Source organism: Nematolebias whitei, chromosome 9 (genome assembly GCF_014905685.2).
Source record: "Nematolebias whitei isolate Nwh7 chromosome 9, NemWhi1, whole genome shotgun sequence".
NCBI lineage: Eukaryota > Metazoa > Chordata > Actinopteri > Cyprinodontiformes > Rivulidae > Nematolebias > Nematolebias whitei.
In genome coordinates this window covers 44,904,767-44,924,353 of record NC_056506.1, presented here as the reverse complement: position 1 = coordinate 44,924,353, position 19,587 = coordinate 44,904,767, and the positions used below count along the sequence as shown (strand labels likewise).

General features: G+C 41.1%; 1 protein-coding gene across 1 annotated transcript in view; it reads left to right on the top strand.

Moving 5' to 3' along the window:
* Positions 1-19,587, top strand: part of kirrel1b (kirre like nephrin family adhesion molecule 1b) — a 151,042-nt gene that overhangs the window by 125,304 nt on the left and 6,151 nt on the right. The window contains exons 6-12 of the mRNA XM_037681389.1: positions 382-487; positions 1,500-1,648; positions 2,773-2,900; positions 3,209-3,335; positions 8,175-8,275; positions 16,068-16,284; positions 18,343-18,503. Of these exons, the coding sequence (XP_037537317.1) occupies positions 382-487; positions 1,500-1,648; positions 2,773-2,900; positions 3,209-3,335; positions 8,175-8,275; positions 16,068-16,284; positions 18,343-18,503 (989 nt within the window). The remainder of the gene's footprint in view (positions 1-381; positions 488-1,499; positions 1,649-2,772; positions 2,901-3,208; positions 3,336-8,174; positions 8,276-16,067; positions 16,285-18,342; positions 18,504-19,587) is intronic.

Sequence of the window (19,587 nt, the reverse complement as noted above, 5' to 3'; positions counted from 1 at the left end):
CAACCTGGAGTGAGTTCTACCTGTTTCAGGTTTCTGAAGACTGGGTCCACTGAAGACGCCAACAGAACCAGACCCTGGGCTTCCCAAACCAGACACCCTCCTCTCCACAGCTGTGGATTGAGATCCTGTCCCTGAGCACCACAAACTGCAAACAAAGGGCAGCCCTCGCACAATCCAATCTGCACCAAGATCAAGTGTTCTTATACCTTTTAACATAGGTCAGATAAATTATGCATAAAAGTTTGTACCATTTTACTTTTAAAGAAATGTGCAACAAAGATGTTTAAGAAGGTTGGTTAGATAATCAGTCTAAACTCTGACGATTCATTTCATCCGTTTCTCTCTACATTAAACATTGAACTTGTGCCTTTCCCTGTGCAGACCCCCCCACGGTGACCCTTTCCATCGAACCCCGCTCCGTCCTGGAAGGCGAAAGAGTGACATTCACCTGCCAGGCTACCGGCAACCCTCCCATCATGGGCTACAGGTCTGATTAATGACGACTCACATGTTTACAGATATGTAAAGAGACGCGTGTCCCCTGAGGCGAAGCTAAAGTGAGATGCAGTAATTGACGTGTTGTTGCTCAGGCCTTTCTGCCACACTGATATGAGGCGATGAAGACCCTGTCCATCACTGTCAGTAATTGTGAAGTGTTGTTGAATTGCTAAACAAAATACTTTTCTGTGCTTTCCTTTCAAAACTGGTTTGGATGTGACCTTTTTCGAAGGTGATCAAATTAAATGTAAATGAAACAGATTTTTCAACCTTTTGAGAATAAATACTCAGAAATGATCTATTCCACTTCAAACCAACACATCCTGCTAAAAGTATAAATGACCTCATGCTTTTCAGTGTATTCAGGATGTGAGGAGGTTTGTTTGCAGCTGGTCCTGCAGTGCAACATTAGCAGCCTGATCAGATGATCGATGCCGATGTGTTTTCTTTCATCCACTACTTTCTGGCTCCGTGCACTCACTGGAGTTCCTGACTTGTAAATTTCTGCTTAGTGAACAAAATTGGTGAAAGTATTGAACATTTTTCCAGTCAAACACTGACTTTTATTGTAAGCGACAGCGCCGATGCACTGAAAATGCAGCCGAGGCTGGAGGTTTGAAACTCCATCAGAGAGGCTCCTAATGTGGGAACGCCGCCAGGTACTTATAGACGCTAAGCCTACTGAGTGTGCTTTAAAATGTCATCTAATGGAGAGTGTGCAATACGGTGATATGATTTTCAGCTAGATATTTGGCAAGGCACTTTATGGTTAACAGAGACTCTTGTTATTTATTACAGTTTCCCTTTGGGTTTCAGAATGAAGGCCTTTTAAAAATCATAACCTTCCAGATAACTTCCTGTTTAATGGTGGGAACGAGACATTTGGATCTGCACACCAACACATTTTGCTTTGTAAATCTCCCGCTGACGGGGCCGACACGGCTGTGATTTGTGGCGTTTGAAAATGTGTTAAAGCGCGTTGCCATGTGTTGTTCTGTCAGGTGGGCTAAAGGCGGCGTGTTGCTGGAGGGGGCCAGAGAGAGCGTGTTTGTCACCACGGCGGATCACTCGTTCTTCACCGAGCCCGTGTCGTGTCAGGTGTTCAACGCAGTGGGAAACACGAACGTCAGCATCCTCGTGGACGTGCACTGTGAGTAAACACTCGCGAGCTGAGTACGACGAGTTCATAGTGTGGAGGACAGCTTGAATGAATCTTACTAAGACAGTTTAACTCTTATTATTATTGTTTTAGAGCAGGGCTGTTCAACTGGCGGCCCAGGGGCCAAATCAGGCCCACGGTTGATCGCAGTTCGGCCCACTAATGGGTTCATTTTTAAATAAAACTAGATTTTAAACCAAAAAACTACTTTAATAACTGCTGGAAGTCCGGCCCCTGAGCTCTTGGCTTTCTGTAACTGTGGTTCCCTGAGCAATTTAGTATCTATTGACTAAGTAGCATTCCATTCTTGGGCACAAAGAAAAACCTTTCCTTAACTACAAGCGTCGCATAATCTTGAACACTTTTGAGGCATGGCAGGAATCCCATGCTTTGTTGGGATTAGACATCTCACTACTGAGAAAGGCCCCCCTATGGACTAATCCCAACATCCCATACCCTGTTGTGGATGAACTTTAAAGAAGTGGGCTAACAAAAGGAATTAAAACAGTTGATGACCTTTATTGTAACAACATATTGTTTAACTTTCAACAATTATTTTCAAAGTTCAACCTGCCACAAAACAACCATTTTAAATTTCTCCAAATCAGACACTGGCTTCAAGATAACCTGGCTAATTTCTAATGTATACCTAATGAATCTCCCCGCGAGAGACACCTGCTCGATACATGAATCTCTTCCACAAGAGGACTGATATCTTCTATAACGTTTTGAACAAAAATTGACTAATTTACGATAGACTGTCATTTAAAAACAAGTGGGAGACAGGCCGAGGTTGTAACTATGACGACACCGACTGGCAAACCATTTTAAACCATAAAACAAACTCAATGATAATAACTGCTGAATGTGTGGCCCCTGCGCTCTTGGCTTTCAGCAACTGTGGCCCCCTGAGCAGTTTAGTTGAATAGCCCTGATTTATCCCAGTTTTGCTATTGTTGGGTGTAACTGGGACCCTGTGTACATAATTTTGTTCCAGCTCATGTACCACGTGGTGAGAACGACAATAAACTTACTTGCACCTGAACTTTAGAGTTTCTAGTCAAATGATCGTCACGTCTGGTTTACCTCTTAACATGTCTCGTTGTTTTTTGAAGTTGGCCCAATTCTGGTGGTGGAGCCCAGACCGGTCACGGTGGACGTGGACTCTGACGTCACTCTGAACTGCAAGTGGGCTGGAAACCCTCCGCTAACCCTCACTTGGACTAAAAAAGGCTCCAGCATGGTGAGAATTAACCATCAATGCTTATTCTTCAAAATGCATTTTAAATTGCTCTTTCAGGAGGTTTGAATTAAGCCCAAATTATATAATTAGACTTCATAAATGTTTGCTCAGCAGTACTTGTGAAACTTTTAAAAATATTTAAATTATGCCTAACCATTAAAAAAAAAAGGCTTGAGGAAAAACTATTGGAGCCTGTTGAGAAAACCAACATGTTTTGTAAATTAAACACAGATTTCCCTCCTGCCTCTGCTCCTCCACGTCACAAACATCTTTTTTCTTTGTATTTTCTTACATGAATGTGCGTCCAGGTGCTCAGCAACAACAACCAGCTGCATTTGAAGTCCGTGAGCCAGGTCGACGCGGGACAGTACGTCTGCAAGGCCATTGTGCCTCGCATCGGCGTGGGAGAGACCGAAGTCACGCTCACTGTCAACGGTCAGTTCATGCACGCCTGCTTTGCTATTAATAACACAGCTGAAACCTGTCAAGTTTCAAGCTTTAACAACCAAACAGGAGCATGGGCAGTATTCAAGTTTGATGTCCTCAGAACTGAAATCATCCATTTTTTTTTTTTAGCAAAAAGTTCAGCAGACAGATTCTGAGTCACTCTGCGGTCTGGTTAATATTTTTTCTATTTATAAGCCCAGAAATTGCCAGAATTATCGCACCTGGAGGTCGTTTTCAGGAAAGTTTTCCTCGTTACGTGATGCGTTTGCTGATCTTTGCTGCTTCATATATTTTTTTCAGTTTTTCTGTGCAGCAATAAGCGTGTGTGCTTTAACTGTCTGCTGTCCGAGACATGTTTTGTAACAGAAAACAATAATTTCTGCAGGAAGTGTGTCCTTCCTGTGCTTTTCACTCTATTATCTCATGTGAAGTTAAGAATGATTCATACTGGATTTCCTTCTGTAAAAATGAGAAATGTCAGATAAAGTCTGCACCTGAGTCTCAGAACATCCTCTCATGTTCATGTGTGAAAAAAGCTTCTGAAATTCTCCCTTTTGTTAACTTTTCTTGGTTTGCTTTAATCAAAGCCTGATCCAAACTACAAAGTACAACAACAAAAAAAACTTTATCCTTATCTTTTCAGACCTAAATTGAACAAGTCAATGCCAAATATCCTCTATAAAGTACACTAATATAAACAATTAAAAACTGATTTGCATAGTGAACACTTTAAATATGGGGAGTTGTGGCGCAGAGGTTAGAGAAAGTGGGTCTGTAATCAGAAGATTGCTGCTTCAACAACATCAAAATATGGGTGGAAAGGTGAAGCACCTGCCTCTACCCTCATTTGCCCCGCTCTGTGCCCTTGAGCAAGGCCCTTAACCCCCACCATCTGCTGCCCCAGGAGCTCTAGATTAGTGTTGCATTCAGGCCCCAAAAAATCAAACACGACCCGGCCCCAGCCCATAGCCATCATTTCCGAACCCCGCCTGACTTGACGAATTAACAGTAATTACAGGTCCGAACCCGAAAACCCCGGCATTTTTAATTAACCTTGACTGCTTATATAGTTATTAATGGTCGGCGGACATGCGCAGCTGAATAATAAGGGGCAGAAGATCGGTGCTGAGGGGGTGTTTGTCCTTTCATGGTCAACAAAGCGCATTAAATCTCTGCTTTCTGCCTGCATTCTGCATTATTCAGACACGGACCATGCTCTGACATGTCTGCTTTGGGATCTCATCTGTTTGGGTCATCGGCTGCATGCGTCCGCTGAGTGCAGCGGCTGAACGTCCATTTGGGCAATGGGTCGCTGCCTGGCAGTACCGGTAGTCCTATCTGAAGCTTAACTGAACTTTATTTTACCTCTTTCATGGTCGGTCAGCTCGCGGTCAAATGGCCACGTGCAGCTAATAATTTTAAGGCAAGTCAAGTTGCCATATATTTGGAAAGTATGGCAAGCCATGTTGCCATATAATTAGCTCGTCAGCCGCGCGCATCCGTTAACTCAATGAAAAGCATCGACCGCGACCCGGCTCGCCCATCCAGCACATTATTATGACCCGGTCTGACCCGGACCGGGCTTCGGGCCCGGATTAGAAAAGACAGCTCTACCCTAGATAGCAGCTCTCTGCTCCACGCGGAGGGCTGTGGTAGCTCGGTGGTCTGTGGTTGCATCAGGAAGAGCAGCCGGCGTAAAAATAACCACCAAGTCTTCGTGCGACTTAGTTCGCCGGCGACCTCTGAAGAAGGGAGCAGCCGAAAGAAGAAGGAAAAAAAAATATTTGCATAGAGTTAAAAATTAATACAAGGCAGTGCTGGATTTTTCTTTACATCTACACTAACTGAGAAACCACTCAGCAAAAACTGAAAGAAAGATGGTAAAATTTATTGGCACATCTCTTCACATTAAACCCAAAAGCTTGGTGACTCATTGACCACTCGAGCATTTATTCACCAATAAAACTCCATTTTATGCCAACACAAATAAACCCCATATATTTACTATCTGCTCCATTTTAACGATCGTCTGAAAACCATCATGCATCATCAAAGTAAAGATAATTTACACTTTAGCCGAGTGAAGGCTCGGTTCATAACATTAGCTGGCATGACACAGCTAACCGTGTGCGACAACTTTCTCCGGGTTCAGCTGACACTTGGTTGAACACCGTCCTGCTGAAGAAACTCACTGGATTTATATCTCTGCATCAGATCTGTCCTGCTGGTTTCACAGATGCTCCCGTGCACGGTACTCAATCAGATCGTGTTCTGCTTTAATTACACTCCTCGCAGCAGCGTTACATCCCCGTAACTTTTATTTAGCCTTGCCTCATCACCGAACAGGGGACTCTGTCACACGGTTGAAGCGTTAGCACTCTTTCATTGAACGTGACAGAAAGCAGCGGCGTTACTGCGAGCAGATGATCTGTGACTTTACTGAGAGTGTCGGGGGGAAAAAAAGCAACAAATTAAAGAGTTTTCACTAAAAAAGGCTTTTTGTTGACGGTTCCATCAACAGCATTCACTTCAGGTTTTTGGACACATTAGGAAAAGAATCTCAAAGTTCTCCATTTTTATGTGACACATTAAAGAAATCTGTTTTATTATTTGCATTTTGCCCGTGTATGCGTCTTAAAATATCTTATGAACCTCTGGACAAATTTATGTGAAAAGTTCAGGAATCTGGCTGTACATCTACAACTGAAATTTTTAACCCAATTCAAGATGGCTGCCACAAGCTTAATAAAAATGGCTACAACTGTCATTTTTACAGACCCTATGCTAAAATTTGCTGTAGTAGTAGCTGAGACAGGAGGGAGCAGCCAAAAGAACAAAACAGAAGAAAATTTATTATCAGGATTTGAAGGTAAAACCCATTGAGAGCTAGACTGAGGGTAAACACTCAATGATTTATTTACAGTGAGTTATAGAACGGTATTATTTACAAGGAAGCCTGGAACACCTGAGGAGGGAGGAAATGGGGCGAGTCCAGGTTTATAGGAGAATGTTTGGTGAGTCTCAGGTTGTTGAACTCTTACTGGAAGACCTGGGCACGTTGAGAAGATGTAGAGGCAAGTAGTTGGGCTGGTGGTGGAAAGGCGGCTGAGCAGCTGAAAGTGAATATGGTTCCTTTGCAGACGCGAGGAAGTAAAGTTTCTTTTAGTTAACAAAACCAAGCGAAGGCTGATAGCAACTACCGATGGGCATGTAATGCTCCAGCATGGAAGGGAGCTCTCCTGCAGTCCTTTATACTCCTGGAGCTTGTTGGGAAGATCGCCCACAGCTGCTGCTCACTAGCGTCGCCCAGGAACCTGGGGAAAAAGCTGAATCCATACAGTTTTCAATGAGCATGCACGTTCAGCTGTTATTGTTTGGAGCCAGTCCAATTCAAGACGACCACTACAGCTAGACAACCTTAGCCAACCCCAAGCAACCTTTAACTCCATCACCAAAGTCCATGCTCAATAATCCAGGTATGAGATGACCTGAGTGAACACTGTTGCATTTTATACCAGGATTATTGAGCATGGACTTTGGTGTTTTGAACCAGTTTGACATGACTGTTGATTAAGGAGAGTGCGGGCACCGGAGGAGAGGGCGTGTCCCATAACGGTTCTTTCTTTTTCCACTTTGGAGTAGGATGTTGGGGGAGAATCAGTTTTGTTTGGTGTTTCCTCAGACTGATGAAGCCTTCTGGATGGAGGGCGAAACGGTCCAGATGACCTGACTGAACATTGTTGGATTTAACTCCATCAGTTTTACAAATATTGAGTTAAAAATTGATGAAGCAAAGTCTGAGAGTCAGCACTAACACATATTCTGTGCATGATATCTTGTGATATTGTATGAGACTGTGCATTTTTTTATTTTAAAGTACTGAATAAAACAGCTACAACTTTGATGTTTATCATCATCAAGTGGCCGGTCTGAACGTCTTTGTGGGAGATTTGCATTCTTTCAAGGAATTCTAAGCTTTTAATTATTATTCTGGTACCACTTTACAATAAGGCTCCCCTTATAGATGCCTAATAAATAGTTTATAGATATGTTATTAATCGTCTATAATTACTTTATAAATTAAATTAAATTGCGTTCAATTCAGTTTATTTATATAGTGCCAAGTCACAACAGAAGTCATCTCAGGGCACTGAACAAAAATCATTCATAACTGCTTATTATGCATCAATCAATGGAGACAGAGACAAAACTGAGCAGTTTGTTGCCAAATAATGAGACGAATCTGCCACCATATACATTTAATCTAGATTTGTTATATTAAACATTTCAGAATAAGTTACTACCTTGTAAGCACAATAAGCATTTGTAAACCTATTTCTTCCGCATATAATATTATACTTTATAACTGCACTTATAAGTATCTAATACGAACTAGTACAACTCTAGATGAAATATATAGGTGGACCGATTTGGCTCAATATTTGGCAACAAACTGGTCAGTTTTGTCTTTGTCACCATTAATTAATGCATAATAAACAGTTATTAATGATTTATAAAATCTTTATAGAGTACTAACGTATCTGTAAACTATTTATTAACCCTCTAAGGGGAGCCGTAACGTGGTTCCACTATTCTTGTTTTTTTTTTTTTTTTTACATGGTGCAGGTATGATTTTGCATCTATTCTTTTATATGTCTATAACCCAGTTCAAAATAGTTTTATAAAATGTTTGCTCATAAACACGTTTGATTTTGATTTCCTGTCTTTTGCTTGTTTGTTTCTGCTGTCATGCGACTCTAAAACCTTCTTGTCATCTTAAGTATGTGTTAGTAATCCTGTCTCTGCCTTGTCCTGTCTGCCCCTCAGGGCCCCCCATCATCTCCAGTGATCCAGTTCAGTACGCTGTCAGAGGTGAAAGAGGAGAGATCAAGTGTTACATCGCCAGCACCCCCCCACCTGATAAGATTGTAAGTCCATCCTGGGAGGCTGTAATCTGCTGCAGAGTTGTATGACCTTTTCAGATTGCATCTTCCTCACAGGGAGTCCTGATCACAGCTCCTCGTCAGTCTGGAAAACACTTTCTCTCTTTAGCTCGTGTCATTCGGGGCTAAAAGACGAGCATTGTTCTCCAAGTGTGTGAGAACAGGCTGTTCCTCCGCTGTGGTGGAAGATGTGACTCATGAAAACAGCTGCAGCGGTGTTTGTTTGAAATCAGAGATGAGACGCGATGAGCTCAAGATCCTGTGAGACTCGGAGTTAAATCAAAATGCTTGTCACAAGTTTTATTGTTACTAAAATGATTAGATTATTTACTCTTGTTGGCGACTATATCTAAAGGACGAAAATGTGTTTTAAAGAAGCTTATCTTAATTGTTACCATTCTGTAAAACAGACATTTATTCCTTTTTCTCATTTTTGTCATTGGTCTGAAATTTGCGCTGGAGATTTATGAGCTCTACAGGCATAGAAGGTCACTGGAAATCCTTCAAACAACTGAAAGCGCCTGATGGCAAAAATGGACACAGTCGATTAAAAAAAAAAAAAAAAAAGATGAAAAATAAACAAATTTCTTCACAAGAAAATCTCTCGCTTCCTAAAACTACTTTTGCCGTGAACGTTTTCAAAAATGTTCAACCTTTATAAAAGACAATATGAGTAACTTTGATTAACTTTTGATTTGATAGACAAGGCCGTGGGAAGTATGGGTGCAGTGGGTGCTGAAGGGGCTGCCAGAGAACATGCTCGTCACGATACACAAATGAAAAATTTATGAAAATCATGAATTTTTACGGTTAAATTTTTTTTATTAGCGCTATATTCATATAGAAATAATCCTAAATGTTCTCATACCAACATGCACATGTTTGAACACTCATATTAATCTATTTAGTGAGAACAGACAAACTAAATAAAAGGTGCACCTCTAGTTCAAGTGCTTTGGCTTGGGACCCGAAAGTCCCAGGTTCGATCCCCAGTCACTGCATATCACGTGGTGTCTCTGGGCAGCACACCTCATCCCCAAAATGCCCCCCCAGCGCTTTCAATAGCTGCCCACTGCACCACCTGGTGGTGGATGGGTTAAATGCAGAGACTAATTTTGCCATTGTATGGAAACATACAGTGCTGACATTGTGATGACATTATTATTATTATTATTATTATTTTAGTAAGACCGGTAATATATGTTTATATATTACCATACTTGCCACCATGCACGTTGCATCAGTCCAAGTAAGTGTCTAATAAAGTTGAAAAAACAAATGTGTCACTTCGCCATACAAGTCACATCTATTATGAGTCACCGCTGACAACCAGGAAACGTGGGCCGGTGTTGTGCCAAATATCGATGGGCTGCAAATTGCGGCCGCGGGAACGTGCACGGGAGGACTTTAACAAGAATTCAACAAGATTTACACTTTTAAAAACAATTATTTGTTTGCTCGAAATTATAGCAAAGGTGTGTCTCAGTTTAACTTTTCAAATCAGCTGCATTTCAAAAACCGATTTGCGGCTGCGGGAGCGCACAGAGGGAGGACTTGCTGTGCATTTCGTCGAAATTTAACAAGATTAACACCTAAAACGTTTATTTGTTTGCTCGACATTATAGTAAAGGTGTGTCTCAGTTGAACTTTTCCTTAATAAATTCACTTTAATGGTCAAATCAGCTGCATTTCGCCTGGGCGGCGCGGTGAAATGCAGCTGATTTGACGTTTGCTTCAGGAATTCCAGAGCGAGACGAAGGTGGCTCCCTATGGCAAGCCAAGTGTCTCATTAATAGCCACTTTTACTTATTAATGAGACATATAGCTTGCCATATTAGTCGAGGGCCCTCTAGTGGCTGAAAATGTTAGTGTTTAATATTTTCCATATAATGAATGAAATTGTCAGATCTCAGCCAAAAATTGGGTTATAAATGTGGCGAAAATGTATATTAATCGCTTCAGTGTATAAGTCGCAGGACTTGCAAATGCATGCAAAAAAGTGTGACTTGTACAGGTAAAACTATGGTACTTAGCCTAAAAAATTAAAAAAATAGTGCTTCACACTGCAGTTGTTATTCTTTCAGCTCCTCCTGAGCTACTTCCTCAGGGATCCCTATCAAACTCATGCAAAAGATGCTTGTCTTGACTCATTCAGTGCTCGAACCTGCAGCCTCAGGTTTATGAGGCTGTGGGTCTGACCACCAAGCTACCATAGCCCTCACACTGCAGCTGATAAAGTAACATGAAACCGATAAAACCAACGCAGAACTATGAAACATTATAAATGTGAAGGGTGTCTTCCAGTAAAAATCAATACCAGAAAAGTCTGATAAAAACTGAAAAAGCTCCAAAACAAAAAAGTACGATTTAAGAAGAGATTTAAAAGAGGTCACTGACTCTGCTGAGCTGATCTCCTCAGGCAGGTTGTTCTCCGCTTTAGAAGCTTTGACCGCAAACGCTCCTTCACCTCTCATCTATAGCTTGGACTCTGGAGCAAAAAAAAAAAACAACCAAAAAAAGTCCTTGCTGGAGGATCGCAGCCTCCGTGCGGGCTCACAGGGCGCGAAAAGGTCAGGTAGATGAGGTGAGAGGCCACCGAGAGCTGCACAAGTCACAAAATCTCAAAATCAAGAAGCTGTAAAGAAGCAACAAGGAAGTGAAAGTTGTCTTGATTCCTAGGTTTTTATTAAAAGCCTGGGAATTTTGACGTCTAACAAAGCTGTGAAAATCTCTGAGCCAAGAGGAGTTCTCTCTTCCTTGTAATGTTTAGACTTTGAAAAAGAACCGACAGTTTTTAACAGAAAAGGCATGAATCACAAAACATAGTTATTTAGTACTTTAGAAAGTGTTAAAACAATAAGGCTGTGCGTACACCGACAACAAATCACACACAAGCTTCATTATGTGTCTGTCAGCAAAATATCTCATGAAACCCTAATCAAGGAAAAAGGGTTGTTAATCATCCAGGCAGATAACAACAAAAAAGTTTACCGTAAATGTTGCACCACCGTATATATCGCATCAGTCCAAAAATGTCAAATACGTCACTTCGCCATTTAATTTGCATGTGTTATGCGTCACCGCTGACCACCTGCAAACGTGGGCTGGTGTTGTGCCAAAAATCGATTGGCTGCCAAATGGCAGCTGCGGGAGCGTGCACTGGAGAATTTTAACAAGAAATTTACAAGATTAGCACTTAAAAACAACTTTTTGTTTGCTCAAAATTATCGTAAAGGTGAGTCTCAGTTGAACTATTCCTTAATAAATGCACTTTGACGGTCAAATCAGATGCATTTCGCCGCGCCCAGGTGAAATGCAGCTGATTTGACGTTTGTTCCAGGAGTTCCGGAGCGAGACGAAGGTGGCTTGGTATGGCAAGCCAAGTGTCTCATTAATAGCCACTTTTACCTATTAATGGGACCCTTGGCTTGCCATATGACTTGGGGGCCTTAAAGTGGCTGAAAATGGTAATGTTCAATATTTTCCATGTCAGAATGAACGAAATTGTCAAATCTCAGCCAAAAATTGAGTTATAAATATGAGGGGAGAACCCAAATACATTGCTTCGCTGTATAAGTCGCAGGGCATGCTAATTTATGCAATAAACTGTGACTTATACAACAAAAAATATAGTAAATTTTGTCATCTGGACCAGTTTATTTAAGTAAGAAACATTTCATCCCCCATCCAGAGGACTTCATCAGTCTATGGCCTGCCAACCAGATCTGTCCCATAGGTAGCCTTCAGGAAACCCTAGATTCTAGGGTTTCCTGAATCCTTGCAGCTCCACATTAAGGTCATTCAACATGTTGGTCAAATCGGTTAAAAATGCTAAATCTAGCAGTCACTGATTGTTTTTAACATATCGGAAAAACGAGTCAGCAGCTTCAACAAAAGCCTCTTTAACCATCTCGCCGTCTTGGAAGGTTGTGCTTAACAATGAAGAGACTCACCTTGAATGATGCTTCAGTAGCTGCCTTCGCTTTTGTGGTCAGCTGTATGAAAAATGTCTGCTGTCCGGATAACTGGGAGTTTATTTCCTTTGACTTTTTCTTTCTCAGCTCACTTTTCAGAACGAAGTCAGTGTTGTAGTTTTTATGAACAGTCTGAAAATGCCGCTCCACATGTCCCTTCTTTGGAATAGTAATGGTAGACTGGCAGATGAGGTAAACGCACTTCGATATGACATTGTGGAATAAAACGTCCTCCTCCCATTCTGTATGGAAATGGTAGGGTTTTTTTTGCTTCCTACTTGGTCCAGCTCCCCCACTCATTTTATACCTTTCTAGAGTTTAGAAGAAATAAATTGGAGGCTAAATAGACAACTCGGTATCTTGCTAGATTTTTGCGTGGTTGTATGTGCATACGTGGTGACCCGTGTGTCAGAAAAGGTCAGGTCTCAGACTGGCTGCCCTGTATGTCAATCAAGTGACAAATTTCATAGGGAGGATTAAAGCTGTCATTTGTAACCTGAACCTGGAGCTCGGCCCAACCCGGATTAGGGCCAGGCCATAATAATGTGCTTAACGTGCGAGCTAGGCCAGTGTCGGCCATTTGACCGCGCGCTGACCAGCCTTGAAAAAGGTCAACTAAAAGTTCAGTTAAGCTTCAGATGGGACTATACTGCCAGGCGGCGATCCATCAAAGGGAAATGGACGTTCATTCATCCGCTGCACTCAGCGGACACGCGCGGCCGATGACCCAAACAGGTGAGATCCCAAAATATCCAACATGCCAGAGCAGGGTCCTTGTCTGAATAATGCAGAAGCAAGGATTTAATGCACTTTGACGGCCATGAAAGGACAAACACCCCCTCAGCTCCGATCTTCTGCCCCCTTAGCTACGTGCGTCCGCTGACCGTTAATAACTACATAAATAGTCAAAGCTTAATTAAAAATGTCCAGTTGCTTTTTCCAGGTTCGGACCTGTAATTACTGTTAATTCATCGTGTCGGGTGTGGTTTGGAAATGATGGCTACGGGCTGGGGTCAGATCAGATTGGATTTTTGGGGCCTGAATGCAACTCTAGTGAGGATGGATTATTGGCTGATGTAAATTTTTTAATTTCATGCCAGCTACCCATACTACCGTTGCGATGGGCCAGTAGATCGCGATCGACGTGTTGGGCACCCCGGTCCTAGATGGATGGATTTCAATTAAACTTCCAGAAAGTAATTTATTGGCTATACATCTACAATTAGAGTTTACACAATTCAATATGGCGGTCACAGCTACATGACCATATAAAAAACACAAAAATGGCTAAAACTTAGTTTGACAGATATAAAGTTAAACTTTGATGTGGTAGTTGATGAGACTCACTCACAACACATTGACTGTAGCATCTTAAGCTACCATATAAGATTATGAACAACTTTATTTTTAAGATTTGGTCATAGTGTCTTTGACTTCATTTCTCACCATAAGATGTTAGTGTAAAACTTCTGTTTTTATAAAAACGACATACAGTCCTTCGAGGAATGCTAGGCCTTTGTCTTGTTGACTTTTTCAAACCTACCTTTTTAAGGATACAGTAAATGCCATAAATAAGTAAATTCAAAAACACTTCATATGGATTTTCTTAAAATATGAAAAGCAGGTTTTATAAAGTACCTCAAACTTTTTTTTTAAGTCACAAAAACAAAATTAGGGACTTCGAAACCTCACGACGGTAGCGTTTGCTTTAAATTTGGTGCATCACCCCCCACGTCTCCTGCGGTCCTGCAAAGACAACTGTTAATTTTAAAGACGTATTGATGTGATTGTCCAAAGGAAGACGACGTCGATCGTTCAGAAGACGTTCTCGTGTGGCGTCCTCTCAGAAAGCTATAATTTAATATTCCCTTGAATCTTACACAACAGAAGTGGCGCCCACAGTTTTTATTTCTGTCTCTTCCTGAAGGCACTGGGAGCTAAATTTGATAAAACTGCAATTTATTTTAAATTGAATGCTATGTTCTGTACAACATGCTATATGAAGAATATTAAAAATGTTCTACGATACCAGAGAGAAGCGTAGAAATAAGAATAAATGTATTATTTCTGTTTGAAGGTTGTGGTGCAATAGATTAAAATGGGAGGGCGAGATTGAGGGAGAGTAATATTTTGCACCTTTCAGCGTCAATTATCCAATTGTGCAGCGCCAACATGACAGAAATCAGAGCTTTTAGAGCGATTCAGCCCCCTGCTGCAGAGCCAACGAGCCCAGAGCGTATAATGCGATACGACATTATAGTCTAGGCTTAATGCAGAGACACGGGGACTCATAAAATATGGAGCGTAGTGCTGCGTGTGTGTGCTCGCAATGAGGCGCTGACACACTCAAACAAAAAATGAATTTTAAAAACTGCAAACAAATGGTGGAACATATTTATTGTTGGGAAAAAATTGGAGGAGTCGACTGTGGCAAAAGACAAAACGTGTATTTAACAAGACTGTCAGAAGAAATAAAATAACCTTTTGAGGATATTTTGGATTTATTCTTTGTTGCGTCTTGCTCGCGGTCACCTGGATTTAATTTTTTCAACATCGGCTAAATGATACATTGGTCTACAACAAAGATCGAGCACGCTTTGAAAGAATTTTTATTGCCTGCTGCTTTTCCTGCCAGGGGTTTGGGCTAAAATCATTTTATGATGACAGGTATATTTGTAGCGTCTTATTTTAATCACTGAAAACAACGTAATGCTTTAAATTGTGTCAAACTCATAAAATGGATTGTGAACGACCCTCCGGTACTACCACATCAAATTTCAGTGTAATATCTACAACACATGCTGACCTATAGCTGTTTTTGTGTTTTGTGAAGTTCGTTAGCTGTGGCAGCCATCTTGAAATAGATTGTCTGCAAACGTTAATCAGCTCTACATGTACATCCAGTAAATATTTCTTGAAAGTTTCAGCGAAATCATAAAGTTGTTCATGAGATATTTTGCTAACAGACTTAGAGGGTTAACTTGAATAACTTATTTTATAATAATTTACTTTAAACTCAGACTCAGTTAAGTGCTTTCAGTATAAGTGAGGGATTTGCCTCAATTAACAAAACAAATTCTATCCTAATAGCTTAAAAATAGACTAAAGTTATTTTTGTTTTTCCCAAGGTTGATTAGCTGTGGCAGCCATCTTGGATCTTGACTCCCAACAGTTAATCAGCTGTAGATGTCAACTCAATAATTACTTTCTGAAAGTCTCAATAAAAGCCGAGATGCACACACAGGCATAAACCTGCTCTGCCCTCACCTTCAGCAGCAGGCGATAAACACGGCTGTATGTATATTTGATGGCACCCCGCTCCATTTTTAATATCCTGAAACCTCCACCGTGACGGTTTTAAGTGACAAAACCTGCCTTGGATTTTTACACCCGTGTACATTTGTTGCGCTGCGTGTCATCAGTGTGCGCTGATTTATTTATGGGGAATTCGTTTCTTCCCCACAAGTTTTAATTAGGTCGATACTTCAGGAGCTTCAGGATAATTAGTTTCTCCGTTTGCCTTAACCTTTTTAGCTCCGGCACATCTGTCTGCTGGGTGTTTACTCCTGACCGCGTGTGTCTGGATGGAACTAGCTCGTGGTTGACGCCGCTTAGATACGATAAAGTGAAATTAGCATTATTGATCCCTGAGGTTAAATGAGAGGACTAAAGTGGAGTTTAGATAAAAATCAAACAAAGCGAACACTGGATATTTGACACAGATGTTTTATCTGTTAGAAGGAGCAGATTTGAACTTGTTTCCACGTCTTGATTTGAAGATCGTCCGCTTTGTTTCCTCGCAGGTTTGGGCGTGGAAGGAGAACGTGTGGGAGAAAGAAAAAGGCACTTTGATGGAGAGGTACACCGTGGAGCAGAGCAAACCTCAGGCGCAGGGAGGGGCGGTCCTCTCCACCCTCACCATCAACAACGTCATGGAGTCTGATTTCCACTCTCCCTACAACTGCACCGCCTGGAACTCCTTCGGACCTGGAACCATGATCATCATCCTGAAGGAGAAAGGTTTGTGGGGGGATGCACACCTGAGCAGCAGGCACGCGGTAGCTGGAGGTGATAGGAAGCTCAGACACTGAAGTATCCCTTAAACCAAGTCAAACGACTCCAAAAGTATTGGGGTGTGTAAAATGTATGTAGAAACAGAATGCAGTGATTAGACGGGAAAGTCTTGTTTAATGTAGGATTCTTCAACAGTCCGGGGTCTTCGTTGCAGTATGTGAGCATCCATTGTTCTAAATCCTTCATGTAATGGTTTGCATTGATTCTGCCTTTCCTCGTGTGTCAGCGTTCCATGTCAGAGAACCTAATGCACCCCCATACCATCAGAGAGGAAGGCTATTGAACTGGGGGCTGAGCTCGTCCCCGCTTTAGTAACAAGGGCAGGGTGTCTGTGGCCCAAAAACATAAATATAAAATTCAAATTTCAGTGTTTCTGACCACACAACAGTTCACCACTCGGCCTCATTTCGTTGTAAGTGAGCTTTGACCCAGAAAAGGCAGCAGCATTTCTGAACAGTGTTCACGTAAGGCTTCTTTTTTTTAATGATAGAACGGTGACATTTTAAAGATTGCTCCAGATTCTTGGAATATTTTGATGATATCAAGTTTTTTTATTTGGGTGAATCTATGCCTGGCTTTGATTCCAAGAAAATCAGCCTCTTCTGAGTGAGCTTTTTAAACTGAGTCCTCTTACAGGCCTGTTGCCAGTTAACCTAATTTGTTGCCAAATGCTCCTCCAGCTGTTTCTTATTTGTACCACTTACATTTACAGCCTTTTGTTGCCCCTGTCCACATGTTTTAGGAATGTGTTGCTAACATCAAAGTTAAAATTAACATTTTTAAAAAGTGGTACAATTTTTTGTTTTAAACGTTTAACGTGTTTACTATGTTCCAATGGGAGTAAAATATGGGTTTATGAGATTTGTAAATCATTGGATTCTGGTTTTAATTTACATTTTGCACAATGTCCCAACTTTTAGGGAATGAGGGTTGTACATTCATTCATTCAACCTTATTTAAACAAATAAATCACATTAAGCCTCGAAGACTCATTTACAATTGAGACCTGTGCAAACAATGTACAAACATTATACTAATATATATATATATATATATATTAGCTGTTTTGTAGGCTAATTGCATCTTCGTAGCACGTAAAATATAAACACAGACATGTCTGAGAATAATTTAAAATAAACTGTAAATATTAGATAGATTTGGTTGCAGAACGTAATTTAAATTTAAACAGAGTTCATAAATGGTGCAAGCAGCACGTTTTCAAAATTTCTACTCATATTTGCAGATTTCTTTGAATTATGATGATTTTTTTTGTAGGCGAGTAAGTCCCAAAATTGCTTTAGGAGACAAATAAAGACCTGCAATTTGCATGTTAGGTATGAGATGTGCTTTCAAGCATATACTGATCTCATTTATGATCCAGGAGATCATTTTTAATTGATCTTTTTGTTTTTCTGCTTTTTCTCTGGGCTGTAAGTAAAGCTCAGATGGACAAAGATGTTACTGATGCAGGAAATCAGTTCGACAGTTCATGGGCTTTTTTCAGTCATCTTGAAAAGCCGGTGATGAACCTGAGTTTTGAGCCATTAAACTCTTAAATAATCAAACAATAATAAAAAGTTTGTCATGTCCTTGTAGCTGCTCCTTTTTTCCCCCCATACAAACTAAAGCGCACTTGTTAGTGTGTTCTGGTTGTTTTATTACGAGACGTTTGAAGCATGAAAACAAATTGGATCAAATGTTTTCTCCATGCTCCATCAGTCTCATCTCACTCTTACTCTCTCAGCTGCCGTATTCCACAAAGCTCTACAAAAACCATTTTTGAAAGGGAAGCAGAGTTTGGATCTGTCCTCACGTTGAAAGTGTTTTCATCCCTTGTCGGATGAGAGTGCCTTATCAGCACAAGCAACCCTCAGAGACTCAGCTTCAAGCAAGGACACAAAAGGATTTAAGCTTAAACTGTGCAGCAGCCGCAGAAGTTTGTGCAGCGCTGAGGCAGCAGCTGTCCCTCAACCCCGACCCTTCTTCTGCTTGTGTTTGTTTCAGAAATGTATCCAGTGGGAATTATCGCTGGCGTCGCAGTGGCCTCCTCCATTCTGCTGCTCCTGCTTCTGCTGGCGCTCGCCTTCTTCCTCTACCGCCAACGCAAAGGCAGTGAGTGTTCTTTATGTTTGTGTAAGGCCATCACGCTCTTAGACTGTCTGTCAGTCTCTTCTTTCATCCACCGTCCTTCTGTCACTTTGCTTTTCCACGATGAAAGTGACATATGCCAGGCGCGCAGGATTTTATTCAAACGGGATTAATGAATATTCATAAAATGTGGCAATCGGCCTCAAATCGCCCACTTTGTGTTTTCATTTCCCTTCTGCTGACGTTGGCTTGTTTGAAATTTTTGGGGATATTTATTGGGTGTGCCACTCGTACACAACATGAAGTGGCCACATAAATAGGAGACCTTAAAACAAAAGCATTAAAAGGTGAATAGTATTTAAATGATGAATTCTATATTTGTATTATTTCTGCAGCCTGAGGCAATCCAATTAGTATTTCTGAACACGGCGCACGCTTCCACAGAAAGCAGAGATCTGAAACCATGTGGCGTCTTTCAGATGTTTAATTTTGAGCTGCTTCCCTGCAAATAAAGAAACGACGGGAGAAGACAGTGAAGGTGACTGGCAGAGTCCCCGGAGGGATTTTATAGGGATAAGGGTGCATTCGCTGGTTCAGAGCTGATAAACGCAGCTACAGAACAGATATTGTTTCGAAATAGAAACTCAAACAAACACTGTCGTGGCTCCAGATAAACACCGTCTTGTTTGTCGCCGACGATGAAGCTCGAGACTTCACAGGCGAAAAGCTTTTTCTTTTAAGGTTCGGGGCTGCTCAGTGGTAAAGATGTGACAAGCTGAGGGTTTTAGGATGACAAGAGAATATTGAACACAGGAAGACTTTTATTGCACTAAAAACTAAACTTCTGTAGGTTTTATTATGGAGAAGTTAAAGCCTTTGGAAATATCGATAATATATTGGTTACCACAGATAGGCAGCCTTAGCAAACACAAAAATGACTATAAATCAGTTTTACAATTACAATGGAGTTAGTGGGAGAGATCGTATCTCTCCAGTTTTAGCTTCTCTCCACTGGTTCCCTGTCAAATTCAGAATTTAATTCAAAATCTTACTTCTGACCTACAAAGCTCTCAACAACCTAGCTCCATCTTATATTCCAGATCTTATTGTTCCTTATTTTCCTAACAGAGCACTTCGCTCTCAGACTGCAGGTTTACTTGC